At 40.1% G+C, this 21,920-nt stretch overlaps 2 protein-coding genes across 3 annotated transcripts in view; one reads left to right on the plus strand and one right to left on the minus strand.

Moving 5' to 3' along the window:
• prkdc (protein kinase, DNA-activated, catalytic subunit) overlaps nt 1-13,755 on the plus strand; it is a 40,713-nt gene extending 26,958 nt beyond the window's left edge. For both annotated transcript variants that reach the window (XM_060874069.1, XM_060874070.1), the window contains exons 59-86: nt 314-517; nt 641-756; nt 848-979; nt 1,075-1,254; nt 1,976-2,187; nt 2,290-2,428; nt 2,795-2,971; nt 3,591-3,815; nt 4,248-4,356; nt 4,486-4,588; nt 5,345-5,510; nt 5,752-5,926; nt 6,047-6,228; nt 6,669-6,849; nt 7,134-7,294; nt 7,417-7,628; nt 7,712-7,799; nt 8,179-8,322; nt 8,425-8,632; nt 8,720-8,787; nt 8,968-9,188; nt 9,405-9,497; nt 9,778-9,858; nt 9,989-10,060; nt 10,352-10,553; nt 10,672-10,860; nt 11,152-11,291; nt 11,809-13,755. In XM_060874069.1, coding sequence (XP_060730052.1) covers nt 314-517; nt 641-756; nt 848-979; nt 1,075-1,254; nt 1,976-2,187; nt 2,290-2,428; nt 2,795-2,971; nt 3,591-3,815; nt 4,248-4,356; nt 4,486-4,588; nt 5,345-5,510; nt 5,752-5,926; nt 6,047-6,228; nt 6,669-6,849; nt 7,134-7,294; nt 7,417-7,628; nt 7,712-7,799; nt 8,179-8,322; nt 8,425-8,632; nt 8,720-8,787; nt 8,968-9,188; nt 9,405-9,497; nt 9,778-9,858; nt 9,989-10,060; nt 10,352-10,553; nt 10,672-10,860; nt 11,152-11,291; nt 11,809-12,013 — 4,385 coding nt within the window. In that variant the 3' untranslated portion in view covers nt 12,014-13,755. The remainder of the gene's footprint in view (nt 1-313; nt 518-640; nt 757-847; nt 980-1,074; nt 1,255-1,975; nt 2,188-2,289; nt 2,429-2,794; nt 2,972-3,590; nt 3,816-4,247; nt 4,357-4,485; nt 4,589-5,344; nt 5,511-5,751; nt 5,927-6,046; nt 6,229-6,668; nt 6,850-7,133; nt 7,295-7,416; nt 7,629-7,711; nt 7,800-8,178; nt 8,323-8,424; nt 8,633-8,719; nt 8,788-8,967; nt 9,189-9,404; nt 9,498-9,777; nt 9,859-9,988; nt 10,061-10,351; nt 10,554-10,671; nt 10,861-11,151; nt 11,292-11,808) is intronic.
• Nucleotides 13,568-21,410, minus strand: garem (GRB2 associated, regulator of MAPK1). Its single transcript, XM_060874104.1, has 6 exons — nt 21,062-21,410; nt 18,882-19,022; nt 17,890-18,020; nt 16,234-17,409; nt 14,600-14,775; nt 13,568-14,513 (listed from the first exon to the last, which is right to left on the minus strand). The coding sequence occupies exons 1-6, from the start codon at nt 21,180-21,182 to the stop codon at nt 13,709-13,711; spliced, it is 2,550 nt and encodes an 849-aa protein (XP_060730087.1). The 5' UTR covers nt 21,183-21,410; the 3' UTR covers nt 13,568-13,708.
• Nucleotides 21,411-21,920: the final 510 nt, after the last annotated feature.

Below are 21,920 nucleotides of genomic sequence, written 5' to 3' on the forward strand. Positions count from 1 at the left end.
CGTAATAAATTGGATCCTTATTTAACATTGTTTTTTTAAAAACTTGCCTTGGCTGCGAGTCTAAAAAGATAGAAAAATGAAATGAGAGATTTTTTTCAAATGAGATATATTGTTTTGTTAAGAGTTTGTTAGATGTTGAACTAAAGTATTTAGTTATTAGTATTTAGTTATATTTGTTTGTTTGTTTGTTTGTTTTTGTTTATTTATTATTTTGTCACCCAGATCAACATCCTGCTGGTTTTCCCAGGCCTTCACAAGCATGCACTTAAGGTCTACTTTTGTCCCTAACTAAATTGGTTGTATGTGCTTTCAGGTCGGCTTTCAGTGTATAACTGGTTAACCGGAAGTAGTGTGGACACGCTAGCAGACTACACCCTGTCCTCTGAGTCTGAGACCTCTCTGCTGGTGTTCGAGAAGAAGAGAGCTGAGAGACTCGCATCTTGGCGAGTTGCAGGTGCCAACTTTGGCTCTAAGCGTCTGACAAATCCTACTGATGAGACAGACAGTCGAAGTGCAGGTTTGTTGGCTCTTCCACAGGTCCCAAAGTTCCTTATGTCAAGCTATCACTATTTTGGAGTTATCAACATGTCACTGTTTATATTTCAACGAAAGAAACGTACATATATTTATTTCTGTGCAGCTGAACGGGAAAGACGGGCTGATATCCTAAGACTGAGGCGACGGTTTCTAAAGGACAAAGAGAAAGAAAACATAAAGTTTGCCAAGAGGGAAATCCAATCACAAAGAACTCAAAGGGTAGAAATCACACACTGATTTGTTGCTGTTATTTGTGTCTATACACCGTTTTTTAGTTTGCAGCAGCAGCTCACATTTCTGTGTTAATCAGGAAAAAAGAGCCACGCAGAAAATACAACGAGAGGCTCAAGTGACCTTGTACCGTAGCTACAGGGTTGGAGACCTGCCTGACATACAGATCCAGTACAGCAGTCTTATTGCACCCTTACAGGCCCTTGCACAGGTAACCACTTATCTTTAATGGAAATACAGCTTTCCTTTAATGAAAACATTCTTTCTGTGTATTTTGCATTGATCATCTGTCTCTGACCTCCACAGAGAGACTCCACTCTCGCTAAACAGCTGTTCAGCTCCCTGTTTTCTGGCGTGCTGGTGGAGATGGAGCGAAACAAGTCGTTTAAAGAGAGGGAGGGAATACTGAGCAATTTACTGCAGGACATGAACAACCTCCTGTACAAAAGCACAACATACTTCCCACCATTTATTGCTTGCGTGCAGGTATGTTGACAGTGTAATTTAGAAAGAACTATCAGGATAATTCAGGTTACAATCTGGTTAAATAATAAATTCAGTATATTTGTGAGGTTTGATTGTGCACTGATTGTTGTGGGAACTGACACGAGACCACAGTTTTCACAGAGATTGGCAGTCCTACTTATATTAAAGAAAAAATCCTGTGTTTTTCAATGAAATCTGCATTCTTCATCTTTGATAATATGAGTAATTACAACAGTGAAGAACTTTTAAATCTTAATCCGTTCAAATGAAGGAAAGGCACAATCTAGGGACAGTTTTTAATACGCGCATGATGGAAAATAGCAAAGCTGTTCTTATGTAATATCATTTTAATACAGAACCAAAGCACTTAAACATATATGTTTAAATTTATAGTATCTGTCTTTTGATTAGCTATTGTATTGTATTGTGTTTACTTGTATTAATGCATTAGATACAGTCTCTGAAAACAACATTTGTCACTGTGGAGTAGATCAAGATTAGTTCAACATTCAAACATTCAAATATTTTATTATTATTCGTCTAAACCATTTCACCGGTTTGTAATGTTCTTGTCTGTACTGTCCAATTCTACTTCCTCATGTAGATAAAATCATGTTAGCATTACATGTTTTTCACCATAATTCCACACTAATAAACTGATTACTAGATTATAGTATACTGATAGTAAAGTATAGATACTGATTATGATTATTTTGTGCAGGATATGTGTTACCAGCACTCCGCTCTACTAAATGTGCAGCCTGCCAGTGTCAGTGCCAGCTGTTTGGCCAGTCTTCAGCAGCCCATGGGCATCCTCCTCCTGGAGCAATGCCTCATAAAGTCCAACAGCATGCCAAGTGAACCTCCCTCGAAACGAGCTCGAGGCAAGCAGGAGCTGCCCCCTGACACAGATCGCTGGATTCATTTAGCTAAGTGAGAAAAAGAAATGTTTTGATTTATTTATTTATTTCTTATATATTTATATAAAGTCTGTACTCAGAAGTGGAATTTATTCCTCTTGTTTGAAAACTTTAGGTTGTATAGGTCTTTGGGCGATTATGATGTGGTGAGGGGCATCTTTGGCGGAAAGATTGGCACAAAGACCATCACATGCACTGCACTGCAGGCCGAAGCGAAAGGTGACTACGCTGAGGCAGTAAAGCTTTATAATGAGGTAATGCAAATGTCCGTTTGGTGGCACACTGCTGTGGCACATTTCTTAATGGGATAATTTCAACATATTTTTGTGAGAGACTTGGCTGAATTCTGGCACACAGCATTAAAAACTCAAAAGAAATTAAGAATTTATTTTCCATTTATAACAATGTCCCCTCTTTCAGACAATAAATATTGAACCAAACTTGTACCAAAATGTCTTGGTGATGCGGTCTGCCTTTTCTACCTTTTACATTTTGGAGCACATTTTCATCTGTGTCTTGGTGTATATATAACTTTCATATATTTCTGTGATAATCTAATGTTGTGTCTGCCTTGAATGTGTGCCTTTCAATAATTCTGGGAGTTTGTTTCATTGGCTTAGGCACTGAACTCCGAGGAGTGGATGGATGGCGAACCCACAGATACAGAGAAGGATTTCTGGGAAATAGCAGCTTTGGAGGCCTACGATCACCTGACTGAGTGGAAGTCTCTGCAGTACTGTGCTACAGTTAATATAGAACACGACTTGTCCAGGATGTGGGAAGACCCATTTTATCAGGTGGGAATTTGTCTACGTTCATGCTATAAAGCAGATCGGGAAATAAATCGTATGTTTTGTTTTGTTGTTTTTCATTAGATTAGTATATTACAAACTTTTCTATTGTGCTTCAGCTAAAGATTTCACAGCATTTTGGTGTGGAACAGATTTCTACCCTCACTCATCAGTAATCCATAAACTGGTGCCGTTTCAGTGCAAAAATCTGTATTATTAAGATTTGCAAGTGGTGAAGCTAAATCTGCACGTTGTATGCTTTGGCTAAAGAGTGTTAAAATCTAGTACTATGTAAAATATGTGTGATTAGTCTTAAATATAAATATGTCCTATATTCTAGTATTATAAGGAGCTCTTTGAGTTATCAGTAGACACACACACTGCATACTCTCACACACTCTTCACTGATTAAAATTATATTCATTTATTAATTGAAAAACTGATAAATGTTTAACTTTTATTGACGCTTGTGTACACCCTGCATTAGCATTTTTTGTGAATGATTTTTAAATTTTATGCTTAAGAATCAACCTTATTTTTCTCTACAATGTAGATAAGTGATCCTGTAATACTGACAGACACAAATAAAACAAAGTAGTAACACTTTAAAATAAACGTCCACCAGGAAACCTACCTGCAGTATGTGATGCGCAGCATGTTGAAGCAGCTGCAGCAGGGGCAGAGGGACCAGAACATGCTAAGCTTTGTGGATGCTGCCATGAAGGTCGAGCAAAGAAAACTGGTGATGGAGACGCTCTACAGTCAAGACCTCAGTCTTCTGTACATCCTGCAGGAGGACTATGATCGTGCTAAATACTATGCTAACAACTGCATGCAGGTCTTCATGCAGGTCAGTTTTGGATTTAGAGAATAACAGGAGTAGATGAGCTTTGAGTCCCAATGTGGGTTGTGACAAGTACATTAAATCTCACCTGCTAACCGCCACAGTTAATATGAATAATTAGTGAGCTTCAGCCTCTTCCAGTATTGTGAAAATCAGCCAAAAATCTTGCTTTGTAAAATCTTTTGCATATAATGGAATTAGTTTGAAATTTAAGTGGGCTCAGCTAAACGATTCCATAGATATGGAGGTAGAAGCAGAAAAATGTACACTATAGCAGCGGCAAAGACAATTGGGATCCAGCGCTTAAGTTTTTTTCCAGTGCTTGGCCCCCAGTTATTTGTGGTTGAATACACATTCAGAAAAAAATGATGAGGAAGATTCACTAAGAAAAAGACACATGCTTGAATGAGTGACAGTTAACACTATTGTGTTGTACAGAACTACTCCAGTGTTGATCCTCTGCTGAACCGAAGTCGTCTGAGCATGCTCCAGTCAGTCCAAGCTCTCACGGAGATCCAGGATTTCCTACATTACATCACAGGAGAGGGTGAGCTGCCTAACTTGATTAAGAACATTATTGAAACAATAGTCATGTTTGTTTTTGCATTTAAGGTTGATTTGGATGGCTTTCATCTACATATGATGGCCTCAATACCTTTGTTCTTCTCTGCACCAGTCTCGGGTGGCTCTTTAAAAACTCTGATCAAGAGGTGGACCAGCCGCTACCCTGATGCTAAAATGGACCCCATGAATGTGTGGGATGACATTATTATATCCAGGTGAGTCATCTGAGTAGATTTATCTCTTAATAAAAGATTATGTCTGGGCAAGGTTAATGAAATCTTCAGTTTAGGTAATATCCTTGCCTTCATGTAAGGGTGTGAGGGCGTGTGTGAGGGTGTGTGTGAGGATCGTGTGAGGGAGTGTTGTGCTAGTTACTAAGAAATAGTAACTAGTTACAGTTACTAGTTACTTCATTCAAAAAGTAACTCAATTACTTTGTTGATTACTTACACCATAAAGTAACGCATTACTGTTAAAAGTACATTTTTAGTTACTTTTTTAAAGTATGTTCTTTAATGTTCCCATTAATGGACAGGACCTTCGAAGCAGAAAGACACAGCTTACATTTGACTAAAAGGTTTTTGTCTTTATGCTCAACTAAAGAGAAATAATGAGCATATTTCCACTTTGAGAAACTCGTCTTGCTCTCGCCTCGACTCGCCATTACTGCCGCACATACTTGAATAAACGGAAACACGCCCACAGTGCAGCGTCTTCGTGTTTACGGTGGCTGGCATCCACCAATCCTACAATGCGTCGCTGCTGTAGGCTACACTTCAGCCAAAATGAATTCATTTAAAAAAGTAACGGACAAACGCACCATACGGTAACAGTAACGGAGTTACTTTATTTAAAAAGTATTAGTTACTGTCAAAGGTAACTGTGCTACAGTAACGCGTTATTGCCCAACACTGGTGAGGATGAGGGTGAGGGTGTGTGTATGATCTAATATGTATTATTTCATGTTCCAGGTGTTTCTTCCTGGATAAGATCTGGGAGAAGCTGTGCTCATCTCCTGCTGACAGTATGGAGGTGGATGGTGCTCAGCAGGACAGCACAGCTGAAGATTTAGAAGCACTAGTGAAGGACTGCAAGTTTCATATGAAACTGACCATGGCAGATACTGCCTGGAAACAGGTACTTCATAATCACATAAGCTTTCAGCTCATTAACAAAGCACTAAGCAATTTAAAGCCGATATCACTGGTATCAGTTCTACACTCCAGGGCAATTTAAGGGTGCACATTATGGCCTGCACAACACAGCCATAGTCCATGTGCATGGTTACTTATTTATGTAGTAAAATGGTATAGATTATTTGACTTTTATGGAACTTTACAGATATTTAACTTTTTTCCTTGCTTGTATATCATACCAGAACAATTTCTCTGTGGCGACCAAGCTGTTGAAAGAGCTTCACAGGGAAGCAAAGGCGGAGAAAGGTCGTCTACAGCGCTGGGTGCACAGCTTCACACGTTTCAGCCAGCGAAGGAGCCAGAGCCAAGGGCCTGCTGAGCAGATTAGCTCCCTGCTCAAGACTGTCCCATTGCTTGGTAGAAACTGTTCCACCATCCAAATGTCTAAACTAGACTTTCTTTCACAGTCCAGAAATGTGTGTAACACAGTGAATGAAGTGGCTCTTAATTCTGATTTTATATGTTTGTGTTGTGAAGAGTTTAAAACAGATAGTGAAGGCTTCTCTGGCAAGGAGTACAGAGACCAGAGGATCCTGCTGGGTACCACCTTTCAGCTTTTGGCTAGCGCTGTGCAACGCAGTCCCTCTGTTCTGGAAGCCCTTGGAGAAGAGAAAGCACAGAGAGTTCTAGAACTTTCCACGGCATCTTCTAGTGACAAGGTACCTTTTGGAGTTTAGCTGAAATTATTTAAAATGTCAACATAATAGTTCAAATGTCAGTATCAGTGTCACATTCATGTGAAAAGTTGTGCATAGAGACATTATCATTCTAGGACAGTTTTGGACTTCTTAGTTCCAGTGAAGAGAAATTGTAATGCTACACCATACCATGGAAGAAACAGATACGGGTGTTATCTTAGGCGTTCACAAACATTTGGTCAAATAGTTTAAATAATAACAAACACATTATTATAAACCTTCATGCTGTTGTGTTGTTTAGCTGATGACAGAATGGGCTCGTTGTACATATTGTATAATCTACTCAAATTCTTTTAAAAAAAACTTTTTTTTAGCTAACCTTTTTTAAATTTCCATCATTTTCTGTTATATTTTATGCCCAGTATGACCCACTGAACCCACTCTCTTCTGTGAAATGTTAGGTGGTGGAGGGCCTGCAGACGCATGCTCTCGAGCTATTACACAGTGCTGCACGCAAAGCTGAGGAAGAGGAGCAGTCGTTCAGCCAAAAATATGCGGACACATTAGGCATCGTGGAGGCCTACATGACTCTTGCTAACTTCTGTGACCGCAGACTGAGGGAGAATGAGCAAAGAGAAGAGAGTAAATCTAAGACTGCATGCCAAACCATAATGTTTCTATAATCTTTAGCATTCTATGGTCTATGTTTAATGAACCATATTAACGCTATAAAAATGTGGCTGTCCTGGAACTGAGCTTCCCATTGAATGCAAAAGCTAAATGTATAAAATAATGCATCTCAATATTGTGGATTTTTGTTTGGACATGTTCCAATTTATTTGGTCAGCCTTGGGATCTCTAGCAGCAAAATTATACATTTACATAAAGTCTTGAATTCCAATGCTTGTCTTGTTCATGTTTCGCAGTGAGCCTTTCTTCCAAGATGCAGAGTTTACCTGCTCATGTAGTGAAGATGATGCTAAAAGCATTGAAGCTCAACTCTGAGGAAGCCAGGCTCAAGTTTCCTCGCTTACTGCAGCTGGTGGAGCTCTACTCTGCAGAGACACTGGACCTGATGGCCAGAGAGGTGGAGTTGGGGATAAAATTTAAGAGTCAAAGCCAAGAAAAATGGCTCTGATTGTGGGATTGTTATTTTAGGTTAAATTTGGGTTTGTTCTTTACAGAAGTAGCCATGTTGTGTTTTGATAGGTGGTAAGCGTGCCTTGTTGGCAGCTGATTGGCTGGATCAGTCAAATGATGGCCCTATTGGACAAGCCAGAGGCAGTGGCAGTGCAGCATGTGGTGAAGGAGATCGCAGATTGTTACCCACAAGCACTCATCTACCCCTTCATGATAAGCAATGAAGGCTACACCTTTGAAGAGTCTGCTATAGGTCACAGGAACCAGGAGTTTGTCCATAAGTATGCTGATCTGGGTAATTAGTGACTATTATAAGCATGAAAAGAAATAATTGTATTTGACTATATTTTGTGTGTTTTTCCAGACTAAAGGCAAAACTGGATAGAGGAGGAGCTTTTCAAGAGTTTGTTGATGCTCTTCAGCAGCTCACCAACCCTGAAATGCTTTTTAAAGTACTAACTTCATTTTACAGTTAATTTGCTATAATCTATATTTAACAAACAAATATTTTTGTTCTTTTTTCAGCACTTTTCTTTTTCACATTGGCTGTGTTGTAAACAGAATTAGTTAATTGTCGAGCTCTGAACTGTAAATGATGCACAGCTTGAAAGCACGGCTTGCTTAAATCTCATGCACGTTGCTTTTAAAAACTAGTCCTTAATTGTCATAATTAGGCCTCGTCGCCATTTTCCAAACTGTTGATGAAACAAGTGAATCGTAACTGGGGGATAATCTTTTCTTTATCTACTCCAAATATTTATGCTGTATTAAAAACATTGATAAGATTTTTACATTGCTGTTCTGTCAAAAAAATTATTTTTTTTTTGACAGGATTGGTGGGATGAGGTTAAGAGTCAGTTGGAGAAACCCACCATGAACAAGGCAAAGATGAGGTCACTGTATGAAGAAATGTCCACCTCACTCTGCAACCCCAAAGCCCCAGGCATCGGATCCTTCCGGAAAAAATTCAGCCAGGTTCTCAGTTATAGCACATGAAGCTAATATCATCTTCATAATTTTACTGAATAAGTAACTGTACAATGTAAAACCTGTATTTACTCTTTGTGTTTCTAAAAGAAATTCTCCAAAGATGTGGAGAAGTTTTTTGGCTCAGGCGGCTCCAAGGTGTTTGAGAAGCGTAAAGATAAGGATTATCTCAGGGCCGTGGACGACCTGGTGATGTCAATGAGAGGCTTCCAGAAGGAGCCAGGGAACCTGAAGGAGTACTCACCCTGGCTCAGTAACTTCAGTGCAGACACACACAGGAATGAGCTGGAGGTCCCAGGTTAGGAAAAAATCAACTGCTCAGATAACACATTACTTCAGAAAATGTCTCAAGCAGATTCAAGACTAATTCACTTCCCCACTTTAGGACAGTATGATGGAAAGTCCAAGCCTCTACCTGAGTACCATGCGAAGATTACCGGGTTTGATGAGAGGGTATGTACTTGTGGATGGTGTTCTAGATGAATATTTGTTATGTTGTTTATTCTGAATAGCTCATTTATATCAGCTGGCCCTGATTTATCCACTGGTACTCATTTATGGCATATATTTAAAGGGTGCGGTTGATGCAAGGCAGTTAAGCAATGTTTATTTTGACTGCATGTGTGACTCAAGGTAAAGGTTATGACTTCCATTCGCCGTCCGAAACGTCTCATCGTGCGAGGCAACGATGAAAGGGACCACCCATTCTTGGTGAAGGGGGGAGAGGACCTGCGGCAGGACCAGCGTATTGAGCAGCTCTTTGGTGTCATGAACATCCTTCTCAGTCAGGACACAGCATGTTCACAACGCAGCCTGACGCTTCGTACCTACCAGGTCGTTCCAATAACCAGCAGGTAGGGGATCTGTTTCTGGACCTTCTTCCAGTTTAAAATATATAAGAAGCTCACTATATGTGCATCACACTAGGAGAAGACAGCTTAGTTATTTCATTATTATGGCAAAGATTCTGATGTTTAAGAGTTATTTCAGTCCTCCTTTATACTGTTTGATGATTGTGTGCTCATGTCAGTTGACTGGTAACATCATGTTTGGTTTTTTTTTGTCTGCAGAATTGGTCTGATCGAGTGGATGGAAAATACCTGTACACTGAAAGACTTCCTGGCTAGTAAAACAACTGAAAAAGAGCAGAGGAACACAGCTATGTATGCTTTCTATTGATGGCATGTCATTGACTTGACTATGAATGGCATTTGTTGGTTCTTCTCACAAAAAACTATTTAGTTTTATTAACATGCAGTGATATATCTACTGCTACACTTATTAGCTTCCAATTCACTTTATTTCACATTTCCGTGACTTTCCTTTATTCACTATCACTACAAAGGGCATAAATCAACTTTTTTTTTCCTTTGACAGACAATCTGAAATCTTTCAAAGTTGATTCCTTTGTAAGGCATTTTGCACACATTTGTTTTGTTTTAGGCCCCATCAAATTTACGACTCTTGGCTAAGTAAAGTTGCTGGGAAGACTGAGGGAATTAGACGATACGTTGAGACATACAAGTATGTTATTGTTCTTTTCCTCTTACTTTGATTTACTCCTGCTGTGGTGCCGTAATGTCCCAATGAGTCTTACTGTCTGCTGAAACTGGAAAGACCTAGTGCACATAACTGTGACGTCATTGTGCTACAGGAAGGCCAATCGCAAAGACACTGTAAATAACTTTAAACGGTTGGAGCAGAGTGTACCAGAAGATCTGCTGAGGTATGCTACTCATTATTAAGTATTACTATCAGTAGACCGTTCCATTACTCTCGAGTTACTGTGTGACATATTGTGTGGAAAATTATTAGAAAGTGGATCTCAGCCCGAAACAGCGCAAAGACCTCGCTAGTCTTATTAATATACTGGGTACTGGGGTGGCTTGGTAATGATGGCTATTGTGCTGAGCAGAGAAAGCTAATTTCCTACATGTTTGTACAAGCTTTGGAGGTGAATGTGTTGCATAATATGTTTAAATTTTAATGTCTAATTTATTGTTTTGGTCCCATCTAGGCGAGCCTTTGTGAACATGAGTATGACGCCTGAGGCCTTCCTTTCACTGCGCTCACACTTTGCCAGCTCTCACGCGCTGCTCTGCATCAGTCACTGGGTGCTGGGTATCGGAGACCGTCACCTCTCCAACTTCATGATCAATACTGAAACCGGTGGCATGATTGGCATTGATTTTGGCCATGCTTTTGGATCAGCTACTCAGGTTTGCGTGTCATTTTTACTTTTTTTTTTTTTCTTTTTATCTTCCTATATGAATTACTAACGTTTCCTTACACACTGTATTAGGTGGCGCTGAAACCTGCTGTTTAATTTTTTTTCAGTTTCTACCAGTTCCAGAGCTGATGCCCTTCCGGCTTACACGTCAGTTTGTAAGTCTGATGAAGCCCATGGCAGAGTCTGGCCTGATCCGCAGTGTGATGGTGCACTCACTTAGAGCCTTCAGGGACGAGCCTGACCTCCTCCTTGCCACCATGGATGTGTTTGTCAAAGAGCCTTCTCTCGACTGGAAGGTATGATGATTTGAGTGGAAGCGTATATAAAAATGTGTATATGGTGAACACTGACCCTCAGACACACTGGTGAATTTGCGTTTGATGAATTTTTCATTACTATGGTCCTTTGTATTAAATGCTCCAACAAGTGATAAATTCAGACAAAATATTACCAATAACATTTACTTTTATACTTGTGAATGTTCAATACATTCTATGCGTGTTTCATAGCAGCAGCTGTGTCGTCAGTTGTCCATCATCTTTTATAAATTTCCAGGTTTAAATGTATTTTTCTCCTTATTGCTTTAGAACTTTGCAATAAAGCAGCTTAAGAAAGGAGGCACCTGGACTGGGAGTGTAGACACCAAAGAGATCAACTGGTACCCACTACAAAAGATCAGCTTCGCTCGCAAGAAGCTAGAGGGAACCAATCCCTCGGTTATAACGAGGTAAGCCAGGTGCCATTCCAGCACTTTCTACAGGCACTTAGGATAGTGTTTCAGTAAACTGGATTTAGCTGTTTACCGTTTGTATGCAAAACTAATCCGATTTCAGTGGAAATCACAGACACTTCACATCCCAGACTTCTCCTACAATTCAACTTTCCAGTCAACTTTAAACTTGTATACAAATTCAGGCCATAAATCCAATAACGGTAGCTTTTATAACTTCTTATAGCAGCCTACCCACAGTGGGGAAAATGTAATTGTATTCTGATACTGAACACCCTGAGGTTTGTATGAAAAGTAACTAGGGGAAAAACTGAAACCACTCATTTCAGATATCTTGGTTTTGAAGTAAAAGGGGGTGCAAACTTTTGCACTCAACAATAATGATAAAAAAAATTAAAAAAAAAGCAAAACGAGCTTGGTAGGACTGTTGTTCTGATTGCATCTGAATGTTATTGCTAAAACATAAAATACAATTATGAGTTATTGTAGTTATAACTGAAATTTTCTCCATCAGTGAGGAGCTGCGTCTTGGCTTCGAGAAGGACACCTCGTTTAAAGGCATGCTGGCTGTGGTTAGAGGAACCGAGGAACACAACATCCGTGCCCGGCTTGGGGAGAGAGAGCTGAGTGTGGAAGAGCAGGTGGACTGTCTTATCGATCAGGCAACTGATCCTAATATACTTGGCAGGACCTTTGCAGGTTGGGAACCCTGGATGTAATGAGCTGTACATATAGTGTCAATATAAATCTGTTCTACTTGAGTTCTAGATGAATCTGTCAGACTGTTTCCTGTGAGTGCACTCTTGTGTTCAGATATAATAACTGGCCTGTGTGTATGTTGGGAAGGATTGAGCTGCAGAAATGCTTTTTGTTTTTAATTCGAGAGTTTTGTTATCAACTCCACACCCACATAGCACTGTGTATAAATTGTGTTTAAATGCAAAAAAAAAATCCTGCTTTGGTCCTGAAATTCACCTGCGATTTTACAAATTTATAGCGGCTGCAATTGATTTTAAGTGCTTTCTAGCCAAACTGTCTTCCTAAATGGTATCTCATAAATAGATGCCATTGGAAAAAAAAATATTTGAAGTAACTGTCTGAAGTTCAGTAATCAGCAACTAAACATTTTACTACTAGGAAACATAAAGCATGTTAATTATTTGACACATGCATATGTAGCACACACAAAAGGTTGGTTATTAGTTAACACAAAGATGCTAGTGTGAGAGCAGAAGGTAAACCTAGTGATGGCACTGGCAAAGATTCCAGTATTGTCAACAACATGCACTAAGAAAGAGCCAAAAAAAAAAACCCTGATAGCAACACAAAGAGATGAGCAGCAGGAAAGATGAGTGGACATCAGACCGGCTTTTCAGTGATTGACTCCTCAAGCACTTTGAATGTTTCTGTTCTTTCATTGTTTGAATTCTGCTGTTTTTATGATGATAGTTTGGAGATTCTATGCTGATTTGTTCAGCTCCTGAGACTTTTAATTGATTCACGTTTAATAGCTTGCATCCTGCAACCACAGCAACATTTTTTGTTGATGTTATGTAGGTACATTATTGCATTATGCAATGTGGTATGTTTCTGGAGAGTCACGGTGTATGTGTGAGTGGAAAGAGCATGTGGTTAGCAACATGCATATAAATGCCAAAACTCATTAACACACTAATCAGCACTGAAGGGGTCTGACTCATCTTCCCCAAGCAAGTCCTCATTCCCAATGTTTTAATCAGAAGTGTATTAAAACAGTGCATTTGCATGTTGGGTAACTTTACTGAACTACTTGGGTTTTTAGGTTTCAAAATCAATTGCCACTATCTCCACATATAAACGTAATGTTTAGAAAACACTTTTGTACAAATACTAAATGATACCTAAGCTGTCCAGATTGGTTCCCAAACAGGGAAGATGATGTTCACCAGATTTATTTCACTGTTTTATTTATGGTTTGCACAGTCATTCATTAAATCTTGCATAATGCATATATCTATATAAAATCCATATAGTTCCTGACCTTAATGTTAGTTGTGTATGTCACTTTGCCTTCACTCAGATACTCATCGAGGTCAGCATTTCGAAAATTGTTCATCCAAGAAGTCTAAAGCCATGACTGGTTTTGATCAAATTATATTCATGTTTCTCAAAGGCTTTGGGTTTGAGCAAAATATTAAGTGTGTTTTGCAGGTACCATAAGGTCACAAAGAGATTACATAGAGACAAGGGTACAGGTGGAGACACAGGAAGTTAATACACAAAAGCACCCTATGTTCATATCATGTATATATTCTACAAACCAGTAAAATCATTACAAGGCTTCAGACTGTGCATAGCATATAGATACAAAACAGTCGAACGCAATACTGAAGGCTTTAGTGTTACGCAGAGCATTGAATGTATTTTGTTCGAGCTTACATTTTGGGCCTCCAGCCACCAATAAATTGCATGAGTTTTTTCACTTGTAGTTTGCTTAACTTAAAGTCCTCTGACAGAATCTCTTCTGTTAGCTGCAAGAGCAAATTTCCATCAATTTTCTCTCGAACAAACAACCCGACCACATCCTCCGACATCCCAATGAAACGTAGTGACTTGGACACCTCTTCAATGGAAAGGCCTGAGAGGTTGTTTGGTGGCTGCCATTGTATCCCTTTAGAAGGAGGACAGGACATTGCAGTTCCCTGGTTCACTCTGTCCGACTGACGTGTAGTGTCAACTCCTGCGACATTTGTGGATGCACATTCCTTTTCTTTCTTTGAATCGCTTGTTTTTGGGGTTCTTGGTGGCAAGATAGGGCAGGATCTGCTTTGTTTAGTGTCACATTCTTCAATAGGTTTGTCTTTGTACATTTCCAGGGTATAACTTGTTGATTTAGTACAAAACTGGGCAGGCTGTTGAGCCTTCGTGGCTGCGGTGCTCCTCCCTCCACTGTCAAAGTCAAAGAGGCCAGAGGAAAAAGTCTTAGGGGTGCCAGGGGTCCTTTTCCTTGGGTAGCTGGAGTAACTACGGCAATGCACTGAAGAGAAGTCCTCGGTTTTGTGAAAATCAGGCCCACAGAAGTCATTTGGCCAGGAGAGACGGGAGTGCGCCGTGTCAGTGGAGGGGCTGTGGCAGGGGGGAGGTTTGTTGGTTTTGTTGCCATCTGTTCGAATCCAGTTGCATGGGTAACATGCATGGTTCTGCTCCTCCATCTCTTTTGAGGACTCACTCTCTCCGCCTCTACAATAATGAGTATCAAAAAGTTTGAATAGTAAACACTAAAAAAAACTTTCTTGTGAGGCAGGCAATTGGTGATCAGTACTCACATGTTGTGAAGACCAGAAGAGTAGTAGGACAGCGTTGGGCTTGGGGAACGAGTGTCTGGCTGCCGTGGCTTTGTGGGTGGTTTTGGCACAGGGATGCTGCCGGAGCTCAGGGATGTTTGTTTGGAACTCCTTGGCGGAATTGGTGGAGCGTTTAACAACCGACACTCCTCCTTCACCTGTGGCGGTCAGGGTTAATTATCAAGTCATATCAACAGTAAAATAAAATGTCTCCCAATTATTAAGCTAAGCATTTTAGTGGTAAAAGGAATCAGAATTTGTTCTCTGCGTTTAACCCATCCAAAGTGCACACACACAGCAGTGAACACACACACACACCGAGCAGTGGGCAGCCATTTATTCTGCGGCGCCCAGGGAGCAGTTGGGGGGTTTGGTGCCTTGCTCAAGGGCACCTCAGTCATGGCTGGCCCGATTTTTTAATTTGCTGTTCATTTATTATTGGTCATTCACCAGTTCTCACCCACTAGCCAACTCTCTCCACATGACAGCTTTCCCAGGATGGGTGAAGTCTTGCATGTGCTTCCTCTGAGACGCATGAAGAGGTCCTGACCAACTAGTGTCTTTAGTGTTGTGACCAAGATAGAGGGACAGTGTTACTCTCACTCCTGGCAGAGAGTAAGGATAATTACACTCTCTTTGGCTCCCAACCTCTCAATCACCTAGCGATTGGATAACTTTGTTCCAGTTGAATTTTGGACATATTTTTATGATAAATAAATAATTTTTTTCATATTGCAGCCTGTTGAGTTTTATTGCTTCTTCAACCTCTGCACACTAAATATTACAACATGAATTAATAGATTTTGAAAACAATTCTACTTATAATTGGCAGAAAATAGCTCATTTGCCTGTTCCCCAGAGCTAAAAACTGAAGAGTTTTATTACTTGCTTTACCAGGTAATTAGTGACACTGATGCACACAGCAGAACACAGCAACTGTAACTACCTGCTTTAAGCAGAGGGCTATACGCACTTCACGGGTTTATTCTTATCTGATCGCTCTAATACTTGAGCATTTCAATAGTAGCTGCTCTTTCACAGGGACTTGTATGGTGGGTGGTAACAGAATTTAAGCCTAATAATAAATGGAATTCGTCATTTTCGATCAGTATAAACAAATGAATTATTTTAAAGTTGCGGTATAAAACGAGTCAGGACACTGTTGCTTTCAGTGTGAGATGTTTTACCTGTTGGGATAAACATTATACAGAATTTTAGTGGTTGTAGATTTATTTATTTATTTATTTCATTTAAATGAGCTGTATACACATTAGGTTTTTTTCTTCCTTACTCAAACCAACATCCTGCAGTGTACATGTAAGGCATAATTGGCTACATACCTGTTGTTATTTTCTTATTGACCTGCAAAAGTTGTAATTTTGACACTTTAAATGATAAAATATCAGCATGTGTATTTTTCTAAGGCACTGGGCACTAGTATATCCTTGCTTATGTGCACCTAACATTTAGAGAGAAATGGTGTCCCATATAAATATTTTTTTATAAAACAGAAAGCATGACTGAACAATTTTGTCACATGCCTACTGTACTGTATATTTACTATTACATGACCTTCATTTTATTTATATTAAAAAAAAAAAAAAACAACAACTCACAGCTTCAGATTTTGGAGGCACAGGGGGTGGAGGTAGACTGATATCAGCACTGAGGAAGGCAGCACTTGTAGAGACCACACTGGAGTATGGCAGGCTAGGCAGGCAGCTGGAGACGCTAACGTTTCCTCGAACAGCCTCGTTATGCTCGTGTACAGGACTGCTTGTCTGTGTGTGGTCCAGCCACAGTTCCTCGTATGGCAGATCCACTTTGCAAGGACCAGATGAACTGTCTAGTAGCTCTGGAAGTGGATAATCCACATCTGATGCTTCTGGAGGCACAAACTCCCCGTATAGGCTAACGCAGCCCTGCAGGTTCACCTCACTGTTGCCATGCAGATTGTTCCCGTAGACACAGACGGATAGTCGGTGGAATGACTGTGTGAGCTCATCTCGGGCTGAGCTAAGCGAGCTTGGCAGGTGGGCAGGGCAGCCATTGGTACCATCTCCATTTCCAGTCCCGAATGCACATCCTGTTCCACTGGTGCCTTTCTTGGGACTCTTGGTGTCCTCGGGCCAGTCGGCCCTCACATCACGCACTGCTCTTGAGTAATTGTCAATATCAAACTGTTCCTGGCAGTACGCAAACCAGCGATGAACTACGCTTTCAAGCCATGCCTCGCCATGCAGCAAGCCTTCCGGTACCAGTAAGCGAGGCATCGCCGTGGTAATATGCAAGGGAAAGTGTACAGGCAGCACAGCGTTTGGGCGGAGTGCACAGCACACCACCACAGTCTTGGTACGCACATTAACAAGCTTGTAGCGGTGCCCCTCTCGGATTGGGTGCAGGTCATGCGGGTTGCGTGGTGGACACGCGGGCACAGTCACGTTGACGGGCAGCCGTGTCTTCTCCACTATGGCACGGATACTGTGCTCACCTTCTTGCATCTGCAGCTCCAATGGTGAGCATGTGCTAAAGCGGCCACGGCATTGGAATGGCAGACTCACACTCTCGTTAGTGCGGTGGTTCATACAGATCAGGCATGGCATCTTGCCCCGCCCTGGACGAGTTATCGAGTTAAGCTTGCCAATGCGTCTGAAGATGGTGTTGAGTCGTGATTTCTCTCTTGGCGTTTTTGCATACAGGATCTCTGCTTGGCCCATAAGTGTTAACTCGTCACCGGTGTTCAGTGTGATGTTGTACACCTCTGTATCCTCATTGCATTCTCCGGATGCCACCTGTGGGGGACATGCTAGCTTTAGCAACTGGACACCGGTTTTCCTTTCAAACATCATCTACATCAACATAGGCATTCAAAATATTTTTTCTGTCAGCAGAAAGTAAGCTCCAACCAGAGACAACACAAATATAACCTTTCACTCTAAGAAAAAAAAGGGACTTTGCAGTCTGGACAAGGCGATGGCTTTGTGAATTCAGTCATGAGGACAATGAACAGTTTGTTTCAGTTTCAATGGGCAAATGGCTAAGTTGTTAGAATGCTGCCAGTCAAGGTTGGAGATTAACAGAACACAAAAAAGATTACATTATGCATTTAATAGGAAAAAAAATAGGGAACAGTATTCCATGTTTTTTGGCATGGCTAATGACAGCATAGATTAGAAATCGAGCTACTAGAAATGAAAACAAACAAATTAATAGAATTATGTAGGTAAAATCTCTATATTAAAGACAGGAAATGGAAAAAAAAACCCACATACCTTAACATTGAAAGTTATTTCTTCCATGACATAAACCCGTTCAGGAAAAGCTTTGGCCACTTCCTCCACACTATTGAAATACTGCACCGGCTCCTTAATATCCCGGTCCTGCTCCAGCAGTTTGAATTGACCTGCCCAATAAACACATTTCTTTGAATAAGAAATACGGCCTCCTAGAAACAGTAACAGATCAATAGGTTTCTAAAGTAGTCCTTGATTGTTTAAAATTTCCACTGCCAAGTCTTCTAGACTTGTAGAAGTTATGGAGCAAGTAGCTTCTCGATTGCTGCTATCGTATTAATATTGACTATGTGAAGATAAGAATAAACTGAAGAATAAACTGAATCTTTAGTTACTATTTCGATCAGACAGATTGAAGATTCAACCAATGTTCCTTTTTTTTTTGCCAAAAATCCAAAAAAAAAAAAAAAAAGATACACTAACACTGCCACCTTACAAACAGGGCATATGATAAACGATCGGACACATGAGCACTTTACCCTTTTTGTAAACTCGTTGTGTTTTTGTGTAGTTACACAGCATTACTTGGGGCTGTTAACAAGAGTTAATATCACTAAATATTAAACCACATTTCATTTTTTTGCACTATTTTCCACATTTAATTATATACAGATATATATTACAGAATTAATAGACACTTGAATACATCATCAGTCATTAAATGTCTTTCCTTGGCATTTAAGTGGTTTAACATCCTTCTCAGAAGAATCACACCAATACAGCGAGTGCAATTAGATAATTGCCTGCCAGCAGAAAACTGATGGCCAACGTTGCAGTCTGGGTAGAAAAACCTGCTTGTCCGGTTCCTCATTTACTTCTTTTTCATATCATTTATTTTTTTCTTCACTCTGTGAATATTACACCACACATTTCGCAATTTGTTCCACGGCTAAATGGATTACACAGTCAAGAGTCACAGACAGAAAGAACAAGAGCAAAAAAAAAAAAAGCACAGTACAGTGTAGCCTCACCCTCATAATGGACCGGGATCTCGATTTTCGGCCCAATGACATAATGGCCCTCCTCCAGGCTATGGGCGGTGATCGTCGTCCACTGTCGACACGAATGAATCAAGAGGTAGTCGTTTTCTCTTAGCCCTTCCACTGATTCCCCTGGAGAGAATGACAGGCCTATCACTTTATCTACATCAACATGGAAATGGGACACTACCGTATCTGCACTGGAATTTACCAAGAACAGAGAATGTGAAGTACATTTGAAAGCATTATCTTTGCATAAAAAGGTACTTGGCAGTATATCACACAAACACTAACAAAGAACTATGCAGGCTTTATTACATTAGCATATCAGTAGGGATGGAAAAAAGAATCGATTCTTAGACACATCATGATTCTACTTTTTACATGTAAACGGATCTTTACGTAGGCTTATTCATCATTTATTTCCTTTTCGTATTTCACACACTACAGGGCAGAGATTTTTCAATGCTATTAGAAAAGCCCTTTTTGATCATAACTGAATAGAAAATAACTTTATTTATCCTAAATTATTGATGGTGGATTCACTCACTCCCTTAACTGCCTTAAGTAACTGCTTTATCCTGGTCAGATAATAAACCCTGGACATGATGCTAACCCATTGCAGGGAACCACACGCACACAAACACACAGGAAGTGTTACATTTATCTTATCCAAGCCACATTCTGGTATGTTTTATACAGGTGTGTGGAAACCAACATGGGAGAATTCAGAATATGAACAGAAACTTTAGAGAATTTAGGACTGAAACCCTGGATCTGTGAGTTGTTTTATTTCTAAAGTGCTTTATGTTTTTTATGTATGTAGCCTAGTGGTTAAGGTGTTGGGCTCCCAATCAGAAGGTTGTGAGTTCAATTCCTATGTCCACCAAGCTGCCAGTGCTGGGGCCACTGAGCAAGGCCCTTAACCCTCAATTGCTCAGTTGTATAAAAATGTAAGTCGCTCTGGATAAAGGCGTCTGCTAAATGCTATAAATGTAAGTGTAGATTGCATGAAAAATATCCCTGAGTCAAAAACAAGGGAAATGCAAATCTTTCTCACCCCATATGTGGAACCATCCATAATTATTCTTTAATAAGCAGCATTCAGTTCTGCGTATCAGCTCAATGTATTATATTAAAAGCTAAATCCCTGATTTAAGAACGTAATTAAAAACATTATAACATTAATTCAAATCCAAAACAAATTCTACATGCTCTCTGATTTCAGCAAAGCCTAAATATGTCAAGGACAGTGAGGTGCCACTGACGAGCTAGTCTGAGGTCCTTGCTAATGATTAAACTCTCTGTGTGTGTTTGTGTGTGTGTCCACGTAAGAGAATAAGCCAGTGTGTTTGCTGTTGTGGGAGTTATGTCCAAAATTCCATGTCACCCAAGTCCTATTACATGCAAATGTGTGTGAACAGAAGTTACATTGCAGTGCAGACAACGGGGTAAGAGTCAATTGATTAAAAAATAAATAAATAAAACAAACACTGTGCTTTGTAAACTGAATCATAGTCACCGTTTCCTAACCAAAAAAAAGACTACAGAAGCTTTTTAGGTTCTGTGATTGATTAGCTAGCAAACAAAGTCGTACATATGAAGGACATCAGCGAAGCAGAGAGAGAGGATTAAGTGTCATTGTTGTACTTAACTGTTTACATACAGCTAGATAACAAGTCTAGATAACCAGCTCGCACACGTCCTGGACTTGGTTTAGCTGCTGCAGAGCGAACGGAACAACTGCGTTCAGTTTGATCCCATTCCCAGCTAAGCAGCTACCTCACTGCAGGCGTGTTTTAGGAATACTTTTATTTTACAGAACCATAACAAGCTGATTGTGTGGCAGAAACAAACCACGTAGTACGTTAGCCTTAAACCTAGGATGTTCTATCACCTAAAATACACCTTATTAGCTGGAAACCGGCAATGTAAAAAAAATAAAATAAAGTTTTTTAAAAAAAGAAAAACAATAGCTTCGCTAGCTAGCAGGCTAATGCTAACGCTAGCTGCCTGGCTAATTGTTGGAATTCCACCCGAGTAAACTGCCACCCACGCGCGCGCCACACTGAGGTTTACGCTCGAGCACAAACATGATTAAAAAAAAAAAAAAACATAAATATGGTCAAAATAACGATTTTTATTTTTTATTTTAAGAAATGAAAACTTACCGCTGTCCAGTTTTACAATCTGGGGCAGTTTGTATGCGCTCACCAGGCGGTCCAGAGGCAGAGTTGTTGTGCTCCATGTTACATCTTTTAAACTGTTGTACAGCATAGAGCCGAGCTCCATGTTAGCTCGCTAACAAACCCACCGCCACATTCATCAGCACCCAAAGTGGCTCCTTCATGGAGAAAAAGCTTCCTTTGTTTACTTAAACACGGTCATGGTCTTGCAGTGAAGCCATGTCAGCTCGACTTGTGTGTTTACACTGACAGGAAATGCCATGTATCCCTGACCATAGAGATCCGAGCTCTGCAGAGGCCATTTCCTCTTCCCAGCTACTCCATGACGTTACCCAGGCAACCATCCCCGTGCAACCTGATTGGACCGAGCAGAAAGTCAATACCTCGACCCACATATCATTGTGTACGATACGATATGTTACACACGATACTATGTACACTGGCTCACAATATCGATATAGTATAATAGATATACTATTGAGTATTAACGGATCACATTGCTTTGAGGTACTGTGCGTTAGTATGTTAATACAGATTTATATTAATACCTATTCCGATTTAACTAGATAGATAGATAGATAGATAGATATAGATATAGATAGATAGATATAGATAGATAGATATAGATAGATAGATAGATAGATAGATAGATAGATAGATATAGACAGGCAGACAGATATATAGATATAGACAGATAGATACAGACTGACACCTGGCCATCACCCATATGGGGCCAATAACAAAACTGGAAGCACATAATTGTATGATTTGTCTTTCTATGCTGTTGCATTACAATCTCTTTATACCAATTTTGTACATTTTCCAATAAAAACAGAATTGCAGA

The sequence above is a fragment of the Tachysurus vachellii genome, chromosome 7, assembly GCF_030014155.1.
Source record: "Tachysurus vachellii isolate PV-2020 chromosome 7, HZAU_Pvac_v1, whole genome shotgun sequence".
NCBI classification, from domain to species: Eukaryota; Metazoa; Chordata; class Actinopteri; order Siluriformes; family Bagridae; genus Tachysurus; species Tachysurus vachellii.